This window comes from Myodes glareolus, chromosome 24 (assembly GCF_982192425.1).
Source record: "Myodes glareolus chromosome 24, mMyoGla1.1, whole genome shotgun sequence".
In the NCBI taxonomy this organism is placed as follows: domain Eukaryota; kingdom Metazoa; phylum Chordata; class Mammalia; order Rodentia; family Cricetidae; genus Myodes; species Myodes glareolus.
In genome coordinates this window covers 30,069,646-30,087,426 of record NC_142049.1, presented here as the reverse complement: position 1 = coordinate 30,087,426, position 17,781 = coordinate 30,069,646, and the positions used below count along the sequence as shown (strand labels likewise).

The window sequence follows — 17,781 nt, the reverse complement described above, 5'->3', positions numbered from 1 at the left end:
CTTCTCGCCATTTTTCATGAAAGAAAATGTTCTAGTCTTTGGCTGATGCATAATTTACTTCTTTACCATTAATTAAACTGTCTTCTGGCCACCACACATGTCATACCACACATGTGGTGGCCAGAAGACAGTTTGCAGGAGTCACTTCTCCTGCGTCGGACCCACGGAGCCATCTCACCACTTCTGAAATGATTGTATTATGGATGATGTAACTATTCCTACACATGCATGCTAAAAATTACATGCCTTACAGTCATCAACTTCAAAACACTGCCAGGGTTGTATATATGCCTCTGCACTCAAGTTTAATTCATGCTCCTGGTCTGCATAGATACCACACATACAAGTGGTGTACAAACATGTATGCATGTACTCACACACACATAAAATAAACAAAACTTTTTTAAAACAACAAAGAACATTTCACTCATGGAGTCCCATTTTGGTTTTGTGAAGCCAGTTGTAGTTTAGTATGAGTTTTAGTTTCAGAACTCTGGGGAAGGAAGTACATGAGAGTCTCTGTCCTTTCAGCCCCCCCTTCCAGAAGAGTGTTGGAATAGGATTTTGACTTTTTAAGTTGCCGCTGTTTACCCTCCCACCCTTCACAGCTCTCTGTTGCCCTTCCCCCAGCTCACTCACACATGGCACACGGTACCAACATCTAAACAGGACTTTAAGGCCAAAATGGGTAGCTAGATAGTTGTTCTGACCATGTAATTCAGAGACTAAAGTTAATATGGAAGGTAGAGCTTAAACAGGATACTGAAATACAGAGTTAAAATACTTAAAAGAGTCTTCAAGCTTACTGTACTATTTCTTGGGTGAAGTACCTACTTAAGATGTGTGTGTACAGTGATCAAGGTAAGAAACAAACAGAACATGTGTAATTGAGGTGAGATGGGCTTACTGTGAATGGACATTGTGCTTTAGGTTAGAAGCACTTGGCACAGTTCCTGCATTGTTAATAGAATATTAGTTGCCCATTTGCTCTCTTTCTCATTTAAAGATTAATACTTTGAATAATGACTTCCCCGTGGAAGACTCCGTTACCACAGAGGGCAAATGGCTTGGTGCTTTTGAGTTACTCTTATTTGGACGAAGTGCAGCGCGGGCTCTGATTCTGGCCTAGACGGACAACTGACTGCAGTAAGTGCCAGGAAGAAAGCAAGCGGAAGGACGCTGTTCTCGTCATGGTGTTACTTCTTCAGGGTCCTTGGTTGCTGAGAATGGCCTGCCCCCACACAGAGCAGAATGATACAGATTTTTCTAGGAAAGGAAGGTGCCTAAAGGTATAGATCATCCAGCATAGAAGACTGGCTCTATTTAATGCTGGGAATGTTTGTTGTGCACATCACATAGGTTGCTTTTCGATCCTTCTTAAACTTTAACTTTAAGTTCCTTGGAGTTGATAAACATTTGTTTGGAAATTTTTAAGTAGCATTTCTAATTGAAATCCTAGACTGATGATATTATTAAAATCTGTATGTGTCTTGTCTGGAGCCTCACGGTGACCCCGTGCAAGGAGACCGCCCGCCATGGTGCTTTTTGTGGCTGCTTGCTACACAATTATGTGGTCAGGTCAGTGTGGAGGCTAGCCCTGGCTACTCCTTGCTCCTGGAAGTACTGTTACGCAGACATGAATGTATGAATGCCCATCTTTTCGCTCCCTCCCCTCTCACTGCCGGTAGGTATCTGTTTAGAGTTCAGCCTGCCTTCTCGGACTCACAGATGTGAAACCGCAAACATCTTTGCTACAGCTTTAATTTCTTTGTACTTCTTCAAAGCTCTAGTCACTATCTGAAATGCTACTAATTATTACTGGAGTTCTTGGCGAGCAGGCCCTCACTTCCTGTCCTCTGGGTGAACCCAGGTCTGGAGACATGGTTAAATATGTCCTGATTTCAAGGGCCAGCCCTGACCAAGTCAGGCAGTAACTGTGGCTGTGTTCAAGGGTGAGCCCAGACACATCACATCCGTCATGTAAAACATGGGCAGTCAGGTATAGAGTAACATCAGTTGTAAGTCCAGTTGGAGTGAGGGAGTGAAAATGACCTTTTTTTTTTTTTTAAATAAACTTCTGAATGCTAATAGGGCCAACAGTCAGTGCCAAAGGTTGTCCCCTGTGAAACCAAAGGAAGGAAAGGCTGTGTTGAGCGATTATTCAGGGGTGACCTTCCTTCTGATTAGTATACCACTCATTCTCAAGATCACAGACCTGTGCCCACCACGCTTGGCCATCTCACTGTTCTGATTTGTGTATTCCTATTGACATAGGTATCTTTTTGTGTCATTATTTATCCCAATATGTCATCTTTAACTACTTTAGAGTTGGTTTTCTTGTCAAACCTTAGGATCCCTGAGTGTTTGGGACTAGGACAAGTAACTCACTTGGTAATTCTTATTCGGATATTTTCTCTGTTCTGACTTACTTGTCTTACTATGTAGCTCTGGCTGGCCTAGAACTCACTGTATAAACCAGACTGGCTCACAGAGATCCAGGCTCTGATATTGTCTTTTTAGGATAGAAGTTTCTGACTTTATAAAGTCTAGTTTATCAATTCTTTCCTACCAAGGGTTGTATTCTATCCAGTTGGTCATTGTTGAGTCATCTAGAATTTCTTATGTCATTTGTAGTTTTATATTTTCCTTTTAGGTCTGTGATCTGTTTCGAATTACTTTTTGTGAAGAGTAGCTAGCTGTTGTTGTTTTGTCTATGTGAATGTCCAGTTCCAACATTTTTTGTTGAATTTCTTTTTTTTTTCTAGTCTGGTGCCCTTGTAGGTTGCTTTTGTGCCTGTTAGTTGCCTGCATTTTTTTGTTTCTTAAAACACACACACACACACACTCATGCATGCATGCATATACACACATATTTGAAACTAAAATATAATTATGCCATTTCTCCTCCCATCTCCTCCATTCAACCTCTCCCATAACTCCCTTTTATATCCTTAAATATATAAATACAGTCTGTTTAGTTTGTATAATGTTACTTGTACATATGTGATCTCAAGGCTGACCTTTGGTACTAGATAATCGATTCGGAGACTTTTCTACTGTTAATGAATCATAATGTAAATAGTTTTAGAGATAGAGGTTTTTCCAAAAGGGATACAACCTACAGGTTCAGAACCAGTGTTTTTGAGGGTCCTCCAAACTCATTTCCAGTTTGCACTCCTGCCACAGCAAATGAGAATTTCCTTCCCCCACACCCCCTCTAGCCCTTCTGGTTGGGGTTGTAATGATCTGTTCTGTCTCTTTAAGAGATAAGCCATGCCCCTCCCTGTCTGCTGAGACAGGCTGATCTTCAGAGACCTTCGGCATGGTCTCTTGCACAGTCCGCTCTCGGGACCCGCTGCACCCTGCTTGCCACCACATGACCTGCTGCCTGCAACCTCACTCTGCATGGTGTGCCTATCCGTCTGTCTCTGTCTTTTGCCCGCCACCACATGGCTCACCACCCAGGACCAGCCGCTTTCAGAGACTTGCAGCGTGGTCTCATGCACTGTCCCTTCCTGGGACTGACTGCTCTCAGGGCCCACTGCCGCTATTTGGGGACCTGCAGTGTTTCTGCTGCCTGCTGCCACTGGGGAATCGCATCATTTTTAATAATCCATTGCATTGATACCGTGACTTCAGATAGCCTCTTCCGGGTCGGGATGCCTTCAGAGAACTGCAGCATGGTCTCGTGCCCAGTCCCTGCTCTCGGGACCCATTGCCCCCTGCCTGGGGGTACATGCAGTGTTTCTGCCACTGCAGCTACTCGGGAATCCGCAGCAATTTTTGATAATCCATTACAGGGGTAAGATAAAAATCTCAAAGTTGTTTTGATTTGGTTGCTGTCAGGGGCCAGTCTCGACAAAAAATACCTTACTCCAGGTGGAGGCGTGGGAATTTAGAAATATAGTAAAGAGTATGAAGACGTGAATGAAAATAATAAAATGCAGAAACATACAGGATAGTATCGGGAAGAAATTCCAGTGAGTACTGAACATTCGCCCATGTTTAATTTTCCAGCAGCTTAATATACCCCTGACCTCCAAAGGTAAAACAAGACTGCATTAACGTACAAATTAAAAGTCATGGGCTACATTCATCACCTGTGCCCTAGACCAAACACTCTGTAGGCAAACCACTCCCTGGACGGAATCCCAAGTTATTTCTGTAAAGGGAACTAGAACTTAGTTGGATCCTTAGACTTTTGTCTAACTAGGAACCAACTACTTCCCTATTCTTGGAGCACAGGGCTGGCAACTAGCCACACCTGTTGACAGTAGCCTTGCCAGAGCAGAACTCCTGTGGGAACTTTGAGAGAAACAAGCCCCATACTCTCCACCTTTGGCCTCTTTGGCCTCCACAGGTTGCCTGTGTTTTGAAAGCCATTTTTATAGCTTCTCTGGGAATTCTACACCATGGAATTGAAAGGTTTTTTTTTTTAAAGATTTCTTTTTGATTTTGCGTATATATGTGTGTTTGTATGGGTATATTCACACATGAGTGCAGTTGCCTGAGTAGGCCAGAAGGAGGGCCTGGGTCTCTTGAAGCTGGAGTGCAGCAGGCGGTGCACATTCTTATGCACTAAGCCACCTCTCCAGCCCCAGAATTTAAAGCTGTAATTGTCCTACCACCACCAAACTTTCACCCCATCCTTTCCTCGTCCTGTCCCTTTAAGAGACAAGCCCCACCCACTTCCCCCCTCCACCAAGGCAGACAGATCTTCCTTCCTGCTTACAGCCTGAGTCTCTTCCTTTTCTGTCTCTCCTCTACTTCTCCCCTTCCCCCTTCTGTCTGTCGCTTCTCTCTCTCTCTCTCTCTCTCTCTCTCTCTCTGCTCTCCTCCCCTTTTCCTCTTCCCCTCCATAACCCACCAAATAAATGTTCCACCTCGCTCTGCATGACATGCCTATCCATGTCTCTGTCTCTCACCTGCCATGTGGCTCCCTGCCCTGGACCAGCCGCCTTCAGAGACCTGTGGCCGGTCTCATGGGGTGCCAGTCTGTCTGTCTCTCCTCGTGAGACCAGCTGCCCCTTCAAGATCTCTCACCCACCATGCGCCTCCCTGCCTGGGAGTCGTGGCCTGCTGCAGCCACTCAAGGAACTGTGCTGCCCCTGCCTGGGACTGGCTGCTCTGGGGACCATTGCCCACTGCCGCTGCTTAGGGACCTGCAGCGTTTCTGCCAGTGCAGCCACTGGGGGATCCACAGCATTTTACTTAATCTATTACACCTTTCCTTTTGAGCTTTTGTGAAAGCAAAGAACTCTTGGAGCTGTCGAGATGATGTAGAGGTTAAGAGCATGTTGTAGGTTTCTGTTGCTGTGACGAAACACCAAGACCAAAAGCAGCTTGGGAAGAAAGGGTTTGTTTTAGCTTACTGTGTAGTTCATCGCCTGCAGAGTCAAGGCAGGAACTGGGAGGCAGGAACCAATGCAGAGGTCTTGGCGGAGTGCTGCTTACTGGCTTGCTTCCCATGGCTTGCTTATTCTACTTCCTTATATGCCCCAAGATCACCTGAGCACAGGTGGCACCACCACAGTGGGCTGGGCTCTGGCATCAGTCACTAGTTAAGAAAATGCTTCCGTAGGTCAGTGTGCTGGGCAGTTTAGGTCCCATCTTCTCAGTGACTCTAGCTTATGTCAAGTTGAAAAAAATAATAAAATAAAATCCAGGATAGAACACTTAACTGCTTTTGCAGAAGACCCATATTTGGTTCCCAGCACTGACATGACGGCTCGTAACCTCCTCTGACCTCTGAGGGTTCTTTCGAGCACGTGACGCATACACTCAGGCACACACAGCATAAAATATTTTTTCTTAGAAAAGGCACTTCTGCTTTTGAATTGTAACTGAAATAAGAACCACCCTTCCCCTTAGACTAGTGCATTGGTGGTGACAGATGGAGACATTAATCTCCTACTATGGGTCATGCTCAAGACTTAGCTATCTAGAATTATAATTCACATGCACGCATGTACTATACACACACACATACACGGGCATGTGTGAGCCTATGTAGGGTATAAAAACTCATCAAATGATAGAAGTATTTGTTGATAGTTCTAATTTTAATGTGTGAAATTGTAAAGGGAGCTTTTGAGGCAAGAACCGGGCTCTAGCAGTCTCTACAACCTATTTGGCCACCTATTCCAATATGCCAATTAAAGAGACAAGCAGAAGAAACTTACTTGGTGTGGCCATACTGTTGAAATGGAACAGATAAAGGATTTCAGAGACCACCCCCAGTCCCTCTTTGGGGTGCTGACATTTCTCTGGGTTTAAGTAGAGGAAGAAAAAAATGGTGTGAGGGGACAAAATACTTCATGAAAGGCAATTGCTTCTACTGCAGGGTGTGCAGTCTGCCCCATGGGTCTGTTGTGGAAATCAAGGCAGCTGGAGAGGAACAGTTGAGGAGGTGATTGACAGACACAAGACAAGGCAGAGATATTCCCTACACACTTTCAGTTCCCCTGCTGGCGCCAAGTGGAGAGAATGCTTCAGCAAAGTCAGCGCCTAAATGCTTGTTTCTAAACAAAGTGGGGTGCGTATCTCTAGTGTGTGCCGTGCATGGGAGTAGAGCTGGGGTGTGCTCTCAGGGCCTAACTCAGTAAGTCTTAAGATGCAAATCTGTGTATATCTTTATCTGTTTTTCAGTTGGTTAGTTTTGGATTGGGGTATAATACTACTTGATAAAGTCTATAAACTAAAATAGCACAAAGTATTTATGTAGAGTGAGATTTTACAGTAAAAATCCTGGTGAGAAATTACCTTGTTAGGTCTTAGTATTTGACCTATAGATTTCCTTTGTCTTTTTATCTTTTTCATCCCTCCCTCCCCACTATACTTCCTAACTTGACAGTTCTCTGCAGAAGAACTAGAGTTCCACCTTCCTGTCCATTCATGTATTCCCCACCCCCAAATCTCCCCACCCCATTTATCCCAGTACGCTTGTGTTCAGTTTTGCTTTGTTTTGGCAGTCCCTTGTGCTAGAACTTGAGTCATTTCACCGTATAGAAATGTTTGCTGTGTTGCTACATGACCCATATTGACTAGCGTTCTGACAGGGTGCCTTGGGGAAGCTGTGAGGATTGGATCCTGGCACTGTGATGAGTTCTGGTAAGACCCCCTCCTAGGTGCCCTTTTCTTTTTCTTTTCCTTTTAGTTTTTAAATCCTCATTTTAATTGTTTGGATAGGAATGTACTATATATATTTTCCCCACTCCCCTTCCCTTCTCTCTTCTCCCTTTCCACCCTCCCCCCTGCCCCACACTCTCCCAATTTACTCAGGAGATTTTGTCTTTTTTCCCTTTCCTAGATGGATTCATGTATGTCTCTCTTAGGGTTCTTGGTGCTCTTTTCAGCAAGTCAGGATTCACCTTATCCCTTTTCTTTCCTGGGCCTTTTGGATTCTCACTCTGCACAATGCCATCCACAAGAGTGGAGTAAACATTTGATGCCACATCTGAATAGGACTTTTCATTAGAAGATAGTTCTGTAATACACAGTGAGACACGCAGTAAACCCTTTTGTCCAGGTATCTGTATTTGCAACTGTTCATTGCAAAGAGTCATTGATTGATTCAAGGCCGCTGGTCCTGCTCCACCATCAATGCTGGGCCCTCACTACAGCTCCAATGATGAGAGTTTTACTTTTTTTTCTTTTCCTTTTTTCTCTAAAATTTTATTTTTTCTCGGGGATGAGAGTTGTAAGGGCAGAGGACAGATACAAAGGAACAGGGGAATTAATGGGTTCAAGATAACATGATGTGAAAGACACAAAGAATAAATAAGAAAGTTTAAAAAGTTTTGCTCTGAAGCATGAATTGAAATGCCTGTGACTATATAAGAATATTAATTTAAGTATTTTAAATGTGGGAGTGGCTATTTAAATCCTTTTTATTTTCAATTTTATGTGCACATTTGTCTGTGTGAGGGTGTCAGATTCCTTGGAACTAGAGTTACAGTTGTGAGCTGCCATGTACTGAGATTTGAACCTGAGTCCTCTGAAGAACAGCCAGTGTTCTTAACTACTGAGCCATCTCTCCTATTTAAATTATTTTATCTGGAGTTGTGATAGTTTAACCTTGTTTTAAAACCATTTCTTTAAAAAAACAAAAGGCTAAGAAAGTTTGGGCAATGGCACTCTAATGCAGACACTGGTCCTCTGTAGCAGTGATAGTCTGCTGATGTATGGTGTTTAATGAGGGCAGTAATGAAAACACCAACAGGAAGAACAAGGGCCTAGCAAGGATGTTGGCATTTGTTGCAGTGGACAAAGGATACTTGCATTTGTATGGAAGATTACATGTGGGTAGATGGTGGCTGTGCCGAGCTGCACTAGAAGTTCCTGGAAATAACATGGCCTTGGAATCAGCCCCGTTTGGCTCACAGCAGAACGGCACAGGATCCCGAGGTGTCTTAGAGCCGGGAGACGCCTCTGCTGGGGCAGTGGTCGAGCTGCTTTGCTGAACAAAGAATAAGGACTGATTCCACCCTGGAACTGGAACTGTCGGTTTTAAATGTTGTGTGTATAGAGAGCAGGTTCTGCTATTTTTTTTTTAATAATAGATTTTCATTAGCTTGTTTTATTTAAGGCCCTTCTAACTTTGTTATGGTATTCCTCTTTGACTTTTCAAGACAGGGTTTCTCTATGTAACCCTGGCTGTCCTGGAACTGACTCTGTAGACCAGGCTGGCTTCAAACTCACAGAGATCTGCATGCCTCTGCCTCCCAAGTGCTGGGATTAAAGACGTGCACCACCATCATCCAACCTTATAGTATTCTTCTTAACATTTCAAATTATAAATTACTGAAGTAGCTGGGCAGTGATGGCGCACGCCTTTAATCCCAGCACTCAGGAGGCAGGGGCAGGTGGATCTCTGTGAGTTCAAGGCCAGCCTGGTCTACAAGAGCTAGTTCTAGGCAGACTCCAAAGCTACAGAGAAACCGTGTCTCAAAAAACCAAAAAAAGAAAAAAATATTGAAGTACTGTGTAGTGATAAAGTGCTCTTATTGTGTGTGTGTGTGTGTGTGTGTGTGTGTGTGTGAGTGATAATACACATACACGTATGAAGGCCCAAGGTAGACACAGGGTGTCTTTCTCAATCTCTCTCCATCTTCTGCCTCAGATTATCCCAAGTATGTGTTTCATTCAGTCTATCAAGTGGGTGGTGTCTTTGTGTAAAGTGTAAAAGTTTTGTTTGGTTGCAATAGCAGTAATATACAGAATAAATCCTTTAGACAGCACAGGGGCCACCAGCCAGTCTGAGCATAGAGTTGGCCTTCTTGTTCTCTTTCACCTCAATCCCACTTATTTTTATTTTGTAATAATTTATTTTTAAGATAAATAAAATATGATATTCCCTCCAGTCAAACTTTTAGAGTTTAATTAGAAGATTCCTACAGCAACTTTATTCAACTTTAAATTTCCATCTGTTTTAATGCTCCCATAGTTTGTTAGTGAATACTTTCCCTATATTGATACCTTTAGTGTACTAGATAAATTCTACCTAGACCCCAGTTACTGAGGAAGAATGCCAAAAGATAGCCTCTAAAACATTTAGAAGTGTATTTTTCAAAGCATCTGGGAATGTGTTAATCTTTCAAGTCTGTAAGAAGTGATCGGTCACTGGGCAATGGTGGCACATGCCTTTAATCCCAGCACTCAGGAGGCAGACAAATCTCTGTAAGTTCAAAGCCAGCCTGGTCTACAGAGCTAGTTCCAGGACAGCCAGGGCTGTTACACATAGAAACCCTGTCTCCGGGCAGCAGGTGGGGATGATCAATCGTACAGAGAAAACCAGAAATACACGGGAGTGCATTGCAAAGAGAGTGTCCTTTGACTCCCACCTTCCACATGGAGGATGCTATGTTGTCCAGAAAGAATAAAATAAAGACAGTTTGGAAGGACATGTATGTATCTTTAAAATGCTAGTGATCTTAGATTTGAAACATCACGGTTAGAGGAGTCCCGTGTACATTATTTATCATATTTAATATATCACAGTGGCCTTTATAACAATTCAACGTTGAAATCATTGAACAGCTGCTCACTGTCTTGCTATGCTTAAAGGCTAGTACTTCATCACTGGTCTGTCAGATATAAGTAAGCATCCTATAACGTGTCTAGGTTAGCATCCTATAACGTTGTCTAGATTAGCATCCTATAACGTGTCTAGGTCAGCATCCTATAACGTGTCTAGGTCAGCATCCTATAACGTGTCTAGGTTAGCATCCTATAACGTGTCTAGGTTAGCATCCTATAACGTGTCTAGGTCAGCATCCTATAACGTGTCTAGGTCGGCCTCTGGAGATGAAAGCAATAGAGATCAGCTTTACAGTACCCAAGACTTCCTTGCATAATCATGCTGGGCTGTACCCCTTGTTTCTTGGATTGAATGTTACTGTGTTTCAGTCTTCCAGGGAAAGAAGGATAAAAGTGTGAGTTTCTATATCTGAAGATGTTTCCTTTCTTCTTTCTTGACCGGTAGTTTAGCTGGGAAGATCAATGTACATTGAGAATGATTTTCACTGCTTTTGAAGACATTGTTCTCGTAGCTGTAGCCATATCCAGTATCACTCCAGTTTCTGATCTCTGATTATTTGAACATGACCTTTCCACTTTGGATTTAAAATTTAAAAAAAAAGTTCTTTTGAATTATGTGTGTGTGAGATGGGCCAGTGTGCTGCAGTACTTTGTGGATGTCAGAAGTCAGTGTTGTAGGGTTGGTCCTTTTTTGCCTTTACATGGGATTCGGGGGTCAAACTCGGGTCATCAGGCTTACCTGGCCTGCCTCACCAGGTCCCTCTTTAGATGATTTTAATTGTTTTTTCCTTGGCATTCTGGACTTGTGTTTTTTATGCCTAGTACTGAGGGTTTGACCAGACATACAGGTCCTGGAATCTGCATTCTGGATCCAGTTTTTGTGTTGTTATCTTTCTAGAATGATTATTGCCTTATTATCCCAGGTTCCTTGGAAGAGTCTTCATTATCTTGAATACAATTCCCCCTTTTCCTATTTTGTGTTTAATGTCAAGGCCTTTTCTCTGCCTAGGTTGATGTGGTTCTGCTGCTCATGCACTGCTTCTGTCTTCACCTGTCCCGGTGGAGTTCTTGTCTAACTGCCCAGTGGTCTTGGCTGGTGGCTCTTTTCAGAGTGAATCACTGGGATTGTGATTTGTAGGCTGGTTTTAGACAGCAGTGAGGACCCTAAGAGGGACATCCATGGATCTAATCTACATGGGGAGTAGAAAAAGACAAGATCTCCATGCCTTGGGAGAGGGCTGAAGGGGAGGGGAGAGGCAGGGAGGGGAACAGAGGAAAATGCATAGAGCTCAATAAAAATCAATAATAATAATAATAATAGTAATAATAATAATAATAAAAGGTGAATCACTAGGTCCCTCTGTAGTGACCCGGTATTCTGTTAATGTTTTCCCTGGAGGCCTCTGGATCTATGAGGCTGTTGTCGTGACTAAGAAGGGCTCTCTTTGAAGGATGGGGAGTGGAGTTCATGCTCGATGGCAGGGACAGTTGAGGACTGGGGTCCTGCTGCAGTCCGGACGCTTCTTGCACTCTGTTGTCAGCCTTATACCTTACTCTTCTCTTATATGGTTTTGGTTGTGAACTTAGCCTTTAAGATTGAACCTGAAGTCTCCGGCCCTCAGTTAATTTTTAGGACAAGTGAACTGGAGTTGCGTGATTTGGAATCAAGAAGCGACTCGGGAAGGGAGGGAGACTAGCCTGTGGCGATCACCTCCAGAAACGGCTCTCAGAAGCGGTGGTGCTCGTCACTGCTGTTCAAACCTACCTGCCTCCTGCCAGTCCTATTAAAGTTACAACTCCTGGTGGGCAATCCCAGGTGCATTTTAACAAAAGTGCACCCTCCACCACCAACCCCACTCTCTCCCATCACCTGAGTGCCCCTGTGTAGATGACAGAACAGCTCAGAATGTGTCTGAAGATTCTGGTGTCTCCATCTTCCCACTGACCTCTTACGCTGTAGAGGTTGGGGATGGGGCTTCCTGTCTGTGGTGAAGAGAACTCGGGGATCTCGCTGCTTTGTAGTCTTAGCTCTTCTGTTCTCCTTGCCAGCAGTAGCTTTGCCAGGCTCTCACAGCCACGTCATTATGTGGCTCTAGCTTAGGGAATTGGCTTCAGAGCAGGTCGTTGTGTCCCGCCCTCCTGTTTCCGCGGGATGTGGGGACGTCTCGCAGTGCAGGGTTCTCTGGGCTGCTTCTCTTCATGTTACGGGTTTATTACTTTTATTTTTTATTACTTTTTTATTTTATTACTCTGCTTCCTTTCATAGAAATACTTGAGAAGAAGGGAGGGGAAAGCCATGTAAGTTCCACTACCCCTGTTTTAGCCACACATCTCCACTTACTTTCTCAGAATGCCCCTTTGGCTGCTGTGTTGGGCAGTTACCACTCAGCCTGGCAATTGAAGTCGGAGGAAGGAGGGTCTGAGAACCCCTGACAGGTAATTGACAGCAGCAGTGGCCTGGGGGGCAGGGAAAGGAACTACGCATGCCTCTCAGAGTGGCCTCACCTAATTTTGGAATGCCAAATCAATGGTTTGGATGTTTATATTCTTTTCTGAATTTTTCGAGACAGGTTTCTCTGTAGCTTTTGGTGTTTGTCCTGGAACTAACAGGCTTCATATTCTTGGGAATAGGAAAATCTTTCAAAATTTTTGATATTTCCTCAATTTGTTGTTCACATTTGGAAGTGATAAGCAGATGAAATGGCAGTAGCCTATGTGTTTAAGCAAATGCCCATAAGGTCTCCGGCTTCACCCATGGCATGCAGTGGTCCCCTGTTCTGGAGCTTGTAACTGAGGTTTACCGCGGTAGAATTCCTCACCAAGAGGTGCCAGCATATTGTCTAGTCGCACCATACTTCTTAGAGTTGGGAGCAAGTTTAGAGGCTCTCTGTTATTGTTGGGGTTTTTAGGGTTATGAAACCCGTTTAATGAGTTCTAACACCTGGAAAGAAAGTTTCTGAATTCTGGAGTCTGTCGCCATGGTGCTGCCCTGCTGTTGGGAAGTGGGCGAGAAGGGACTGCCCCAAGCTGGGGGCCCATCTCACCAGTGCCGCAGGACGTGTCTAATTGACTTTTGCCAGTTACTCTGGTCTAACCATGGACCGGGGAGGAGTGGACTCAGGCACTGTGGCTGATGTCTCTGATTTTCAGCAAGCCTGACGTCTTCAGACAGACACTTGCCATCATTTATATTAGAGAGCCCAGGAGATGTGCAGAGTCCCCGTAGGAGGTGCCCACTGTGTGCTGTGACCCAGGTTTGCTGAGCAGCAGTGAGCAAAAGCCCACCATATACAATGGCCCTGTAGTGTGAACTGGTTCCCCTGAGCATCCATGAGAGTCACAGTTGATCTTTGTCCTCTTAAATTAGATGGATGGACTGTAAAGTGCTTGTTGTTGCTGTTGTTGTTGATACATAGTTAAATCCTGCCTGATCTGGAACTCAGGTAGACCAGGCTGGCCTTGAACTCACAGAGATCCATCTATCCCTGCCTCCTGGGTGCTAGGATTAAAAGTGAGCACCACCACTGCCTGGCCATCCCTTCCTTTTGAAAAAAGGTTTTGGCGGTGTTGAAATGGAAATAAAATGCCCATCTGCAGAGGTCGCTCTGCAGATCCATAGCTGTGGCCCCATAATTCTGGTCAGGGTCTTTAGCCCTCGGAGCCATTCATTGCCCAGCATTTCATTGAAATGTTTCGTAAGCCTTTCCTATCTGTTCACTTCTGTTTTCAGATTCTGTCTTTAGAGTTAGCAGTTTGAGGAGATGTGAGGATGGAATGACCCTTAAGCAGTGCTAAACCAAGAGTCTCTTCTTTTCCTTAACAGATGCAGCAGCTGTTTTACGAGAATTATGAACAGAACAAGAAAGGGTACATTAGAGATCTCCATAGCAGCAAAATCCACCGAGCAATCACCTTACACCCCAACAAAAACCCACCCTACCAGTACAGGCTACACAGTTACATGCTCAGCCGCAAGATCGCCGAGCTGCGCCATCGCACAATCCAGTTGCACCGGGAAATCGTCCTGATGAGCAAGTACAGCAGCACGGAGGTCCACAAGGAAGACCTCCAGCTGGGCATCCCTCCCTCCTTTATGCGCTTCCAAGCCCACCAGCGAGAGGAGATCCTGGAGTGGGAGTTTCTGACTGGAAAATACTTATATTCAGCCACGGACGGCCAGCCTCCCCGGAGAGGGATGGACTCCGCACAGAAGGAGGCCCTGGACGACATCGTCATGCAGGTGATGGAGATGATTAACGCCAACGCCAAGACCCGAGGGCGCATCATCGACTTCAAGGAGATCCAGTATGGCTACCGGCGCGTGAACCCCATGTACGGGGCCGAGTACATCCTGGACCTGCTGCTCCTGTATAAGAAGCACAAAGGGAAGAAGATGACAGTCCCTGTGAGGAGGCATGCGTACCTGCAGCAGACCTTCAGTAAGATCCAGTTTGTGGAGCATGAGGAGCTGGATGCGCAGGAGCTGGCCGACAGAATCAACCAGGACTCCGGGTCCCTGTCCTTCCTGTCCAATTCCCTGAAGAAGCTCGTTCCCTTCCAGCTACCTGGGTCCAAGATTGAGCACAAAGAGCCCAAAGAAAAGAAGATAAACATTCTGATCCCTTTGTCCGGACGCTTTGACATGTTTGCAAGGTTCATGGGAAACTTTGAGAAGACATGCCTCATTCCAAATCATAACGTGAAGCTCGTTGTTCTGCTCTTCAATTCCGACTCCAACCCTGACAAGGCCAAACAGGTGGAACTGATGAGAGATTATCGAGTCAAGTACCCTAAAGCTGACATGCAGGTGTTACCTGTGTCCGGAGGGTTTTCAAGAGCGCTGGCCCTAGAAGTAGGATCTTCCCAGTTTAATAACGACTCTTTGCTCTTCTTCTGTGATGTTGACCTGGTATTTACTGTGGAATTCCTACAACGGTGTCGCGCAAACACAGTGCTGGGTCAGCAGATCTATTTCCCAATCATTTTTAGCCAGTACGATCCAAAGATTGTTTATAGTGGGAAGGTTCCCAGTGACAACCATTTTGCCTTTACTCAAAAAACCGGCTTCTGGAGAAACTATGGGTTTGGCATTACTTGTATTTATAAGGGAGATCTTGTGAGAGTGGGAGGCTTTGATGTCTCCATCCAGGGCTGGGGTCTCGAGGATGTGGACCTCTTTAACAAGGTTGTCCAGGCAGGGCTGAAGATATTCCGGAGCCAGGAGGTTGGGGTCGTCCACATCCACCACCCTGTCTTCTGTGACCCCGGTCTGGAGCCCAGACAGTATAAAATGTGCTTGGGGTCGAAAGCATCGACGTACGGGTCCACACAGCAGCTGGCCGAGATGTGGCTGGAAAAGAACGACCCCAGTTACAGCAAAGGCGGCAGTAATGGCTCTGCCAGGACAGCCTGACCCCAGCCCCACTGGAGAGGACGCTTTTAATTGCCTAATTTATTTTTCAAAAACTTTTTTGTATGATGAGTTTTTTGAAGTCTGTACAAGGATATATTTTCCAAGTGGTTTTCTTACACAGGACTCCTTTAAGATTAAGCTTTTTGAACAAAAATGTGATCAATGTTTGCCTTTGAACACATCTTGCTGAACATGATGTAGCATCTGATTAATCCTGACTTGAAACATACCTGGTGAACAAAACTTTTATAATGAGGTTTTGATTTTTTACATTTTTTTTCCAGACAACCCCTCCCTCCTTCTTTGTAGTCCTATGGCAGAAACCGTGAACATTCCTAAGAAGTATTATTGTGGCAAACACACTGTAACTCTGGTAAATGCTCTGCTGTGACTGTTAACTTTGCACAAATTCTACCTTTTACCTTTTTTTTTAACAATTTTTTAAGATACCGTCAGTTCCAGTCACAAAGTAAGCAGACATGAAAATAGCTGTAATGTCACTGTCTACAGGACAGCTGTCCAGATTGGTCATCTGCCCCAGGCTGGGCTCCACCCAGTGGCCACCTAGGCTTCACAAGCAGGGGACCGAGGAAAGCACAGCTATGGCTGACTCCACTGTAATTCCTTGGCCAAAGCAGCCCTGGCACTGAAGCCCAAGGCGAACTTGGCATTTTCTCTGCCCCTGCCCCTTCTCTTTAGGGTACAGTATTATTTGGGGTGACAACGAATGGCTGTTAGTAGCGTAATGGAGCTAAACAGCAAACCCCTAATGAAAATGTGAGGGCAAAGTTGGGGTTCTGTTCTCTTGATCCTGTGTTGTGGGGGGAGATGGTCGCTTCATTTTTTAATTACTGTTTTGTTCTATCTTGTTTATCTGAAGTACCTTTAATTTATTTAATACCCATCGTTTAGATCTCTTCCATTTTGAGTACTTGTCAGTTACTAGTATTTATGTGTACCGTGGGTGTGATTAGAATGTTTTATTTGCGGTAAACCGATCTCCAAAGATTTCCTTTTGAAAACACTTTTTCCTCATCCTTAATGTGTACATTCCCATCTTGCTAAATATTAAGTGTTCTTTGATAATTTTGGTGCTCATGTGTTTTGGGGACAGAAGTGAAATGACTCTCCTGTTACACCAGAATGTTTGTTTTCAACTCACAGATCAAACGTGCCTTAATAATTTGTTTTCATTTTGATTTCAAACAGTTGATAGATTTGCCATTTTTAATATTCATCGTTGGAGATCTGCTTATTTGTAAATAGCCTATTGCACATTTGAGCAAATAAACCAGTGGACAGTATTTTTCTATTGTACTTTGCAGACCCATTTTGTCTCATTATTTTTATCTTAGTTGAAGAATTGAATTACATTTGGAAAGTAAAACCCTGAAACACAGACTCAGCCTTTTCAGTTATTTGAGTCAGCGCTTCTCTGGACAGCAGGTGGGAGTGGCGTGGAACTGCTTGGTGTTTAGGGTTAACTCATCATTTCCCCCATCAGCTTGTTGATTGAATGCAAAAAACAAACAAACAAACACAAAAACTAAAAAAAACAGTGATTCAGCCCAGGCAGGCGCAGGCCCAGGCCCTTGTCTGCCTCCTGACTATATGTACACCCTCATCAGCCCAAAGGTTAAGCAGTGTCCCATGTGAAACCATCAGCACTGATTCCTTGGGGTTTTAGGTTCAATCTAACCAGAGGAAAAAAATGCACAGAGTTGCTATAGTATCCAGAAATCAAAAAATCAAAAGGTGGCCTCTGGTGCTATCAGCAAGGTTCTGTAGATGAGAACTCTCTCCTTCCTTCCCACCCCCCCCTCCCCCCGCCTAGGAGAGGCATCTGCAGTATGATGACATTGTACTCTCAGAATTGCTGTCATCTGCCTACTTGCCACTCAGTCCATGCAAGTTGTTGGCTTCCCCTGCCCATGGAGAAAACCAGAGCAATCTTATCCTCCAGTGAGGAGGAGCAGCATCCACAGCCTGATGACATGCCATGTCTGTGTATGTGTGTGTGTCTGACACCAGCTGTAGGGATTTGGGGCAGGATGCCCTGTAAGGAGTGACACATGGTTTAACTTTCTCCTTGCTCCTCTGCCCCCACTCCACCGTCTACCACACAGGTCTCCCCAACTCTCTGGCTGTCTCCAGGAATGCCGTTGGCCCCTTTCCCAGTTCCCTGCCCTTGCTAACATCTGTGATGTCTGCTGCCCCCAAGTTCAACTCTCATCCTGTCATTCCCTGGTGACTACAGTGTCCTTCCAGAGGGAGTCTCAATAATCTCACTTGTCCCAGCCCTCAAGCTGGACACTGCCTGCTGACCATTA

The 17,781-nt window shown here is 44.7% G+C and overlaps 1 protein-coding gene across 1 annotated transcript in view; it reads left to right on the top strand.

Moving 5' to 3' along the window:
- Chsy1 (chondroitin sulfate synthase 1) overlaps positions 1-16,768 on the top strand; it is a 54,920-nt gene extending 38,152 nt beyond the window's left edge. Inside the window, exon 3 of the mRNA XM_048434968.3 lies at positions 13,862-16,768. Within this exon, the coding sequence (XP_048290925.3) occupies positions 13,862-15,451 (1,590 nt within the window). The 3' untranslated portion in view covers positions 15,452-16,768. The remainder of the gene's footprint in view (positions 1-13,861) is intronic.
- The last annotated feature ends 1,013 nt before the right edge of the window (positions 16,769-17,781 follow it).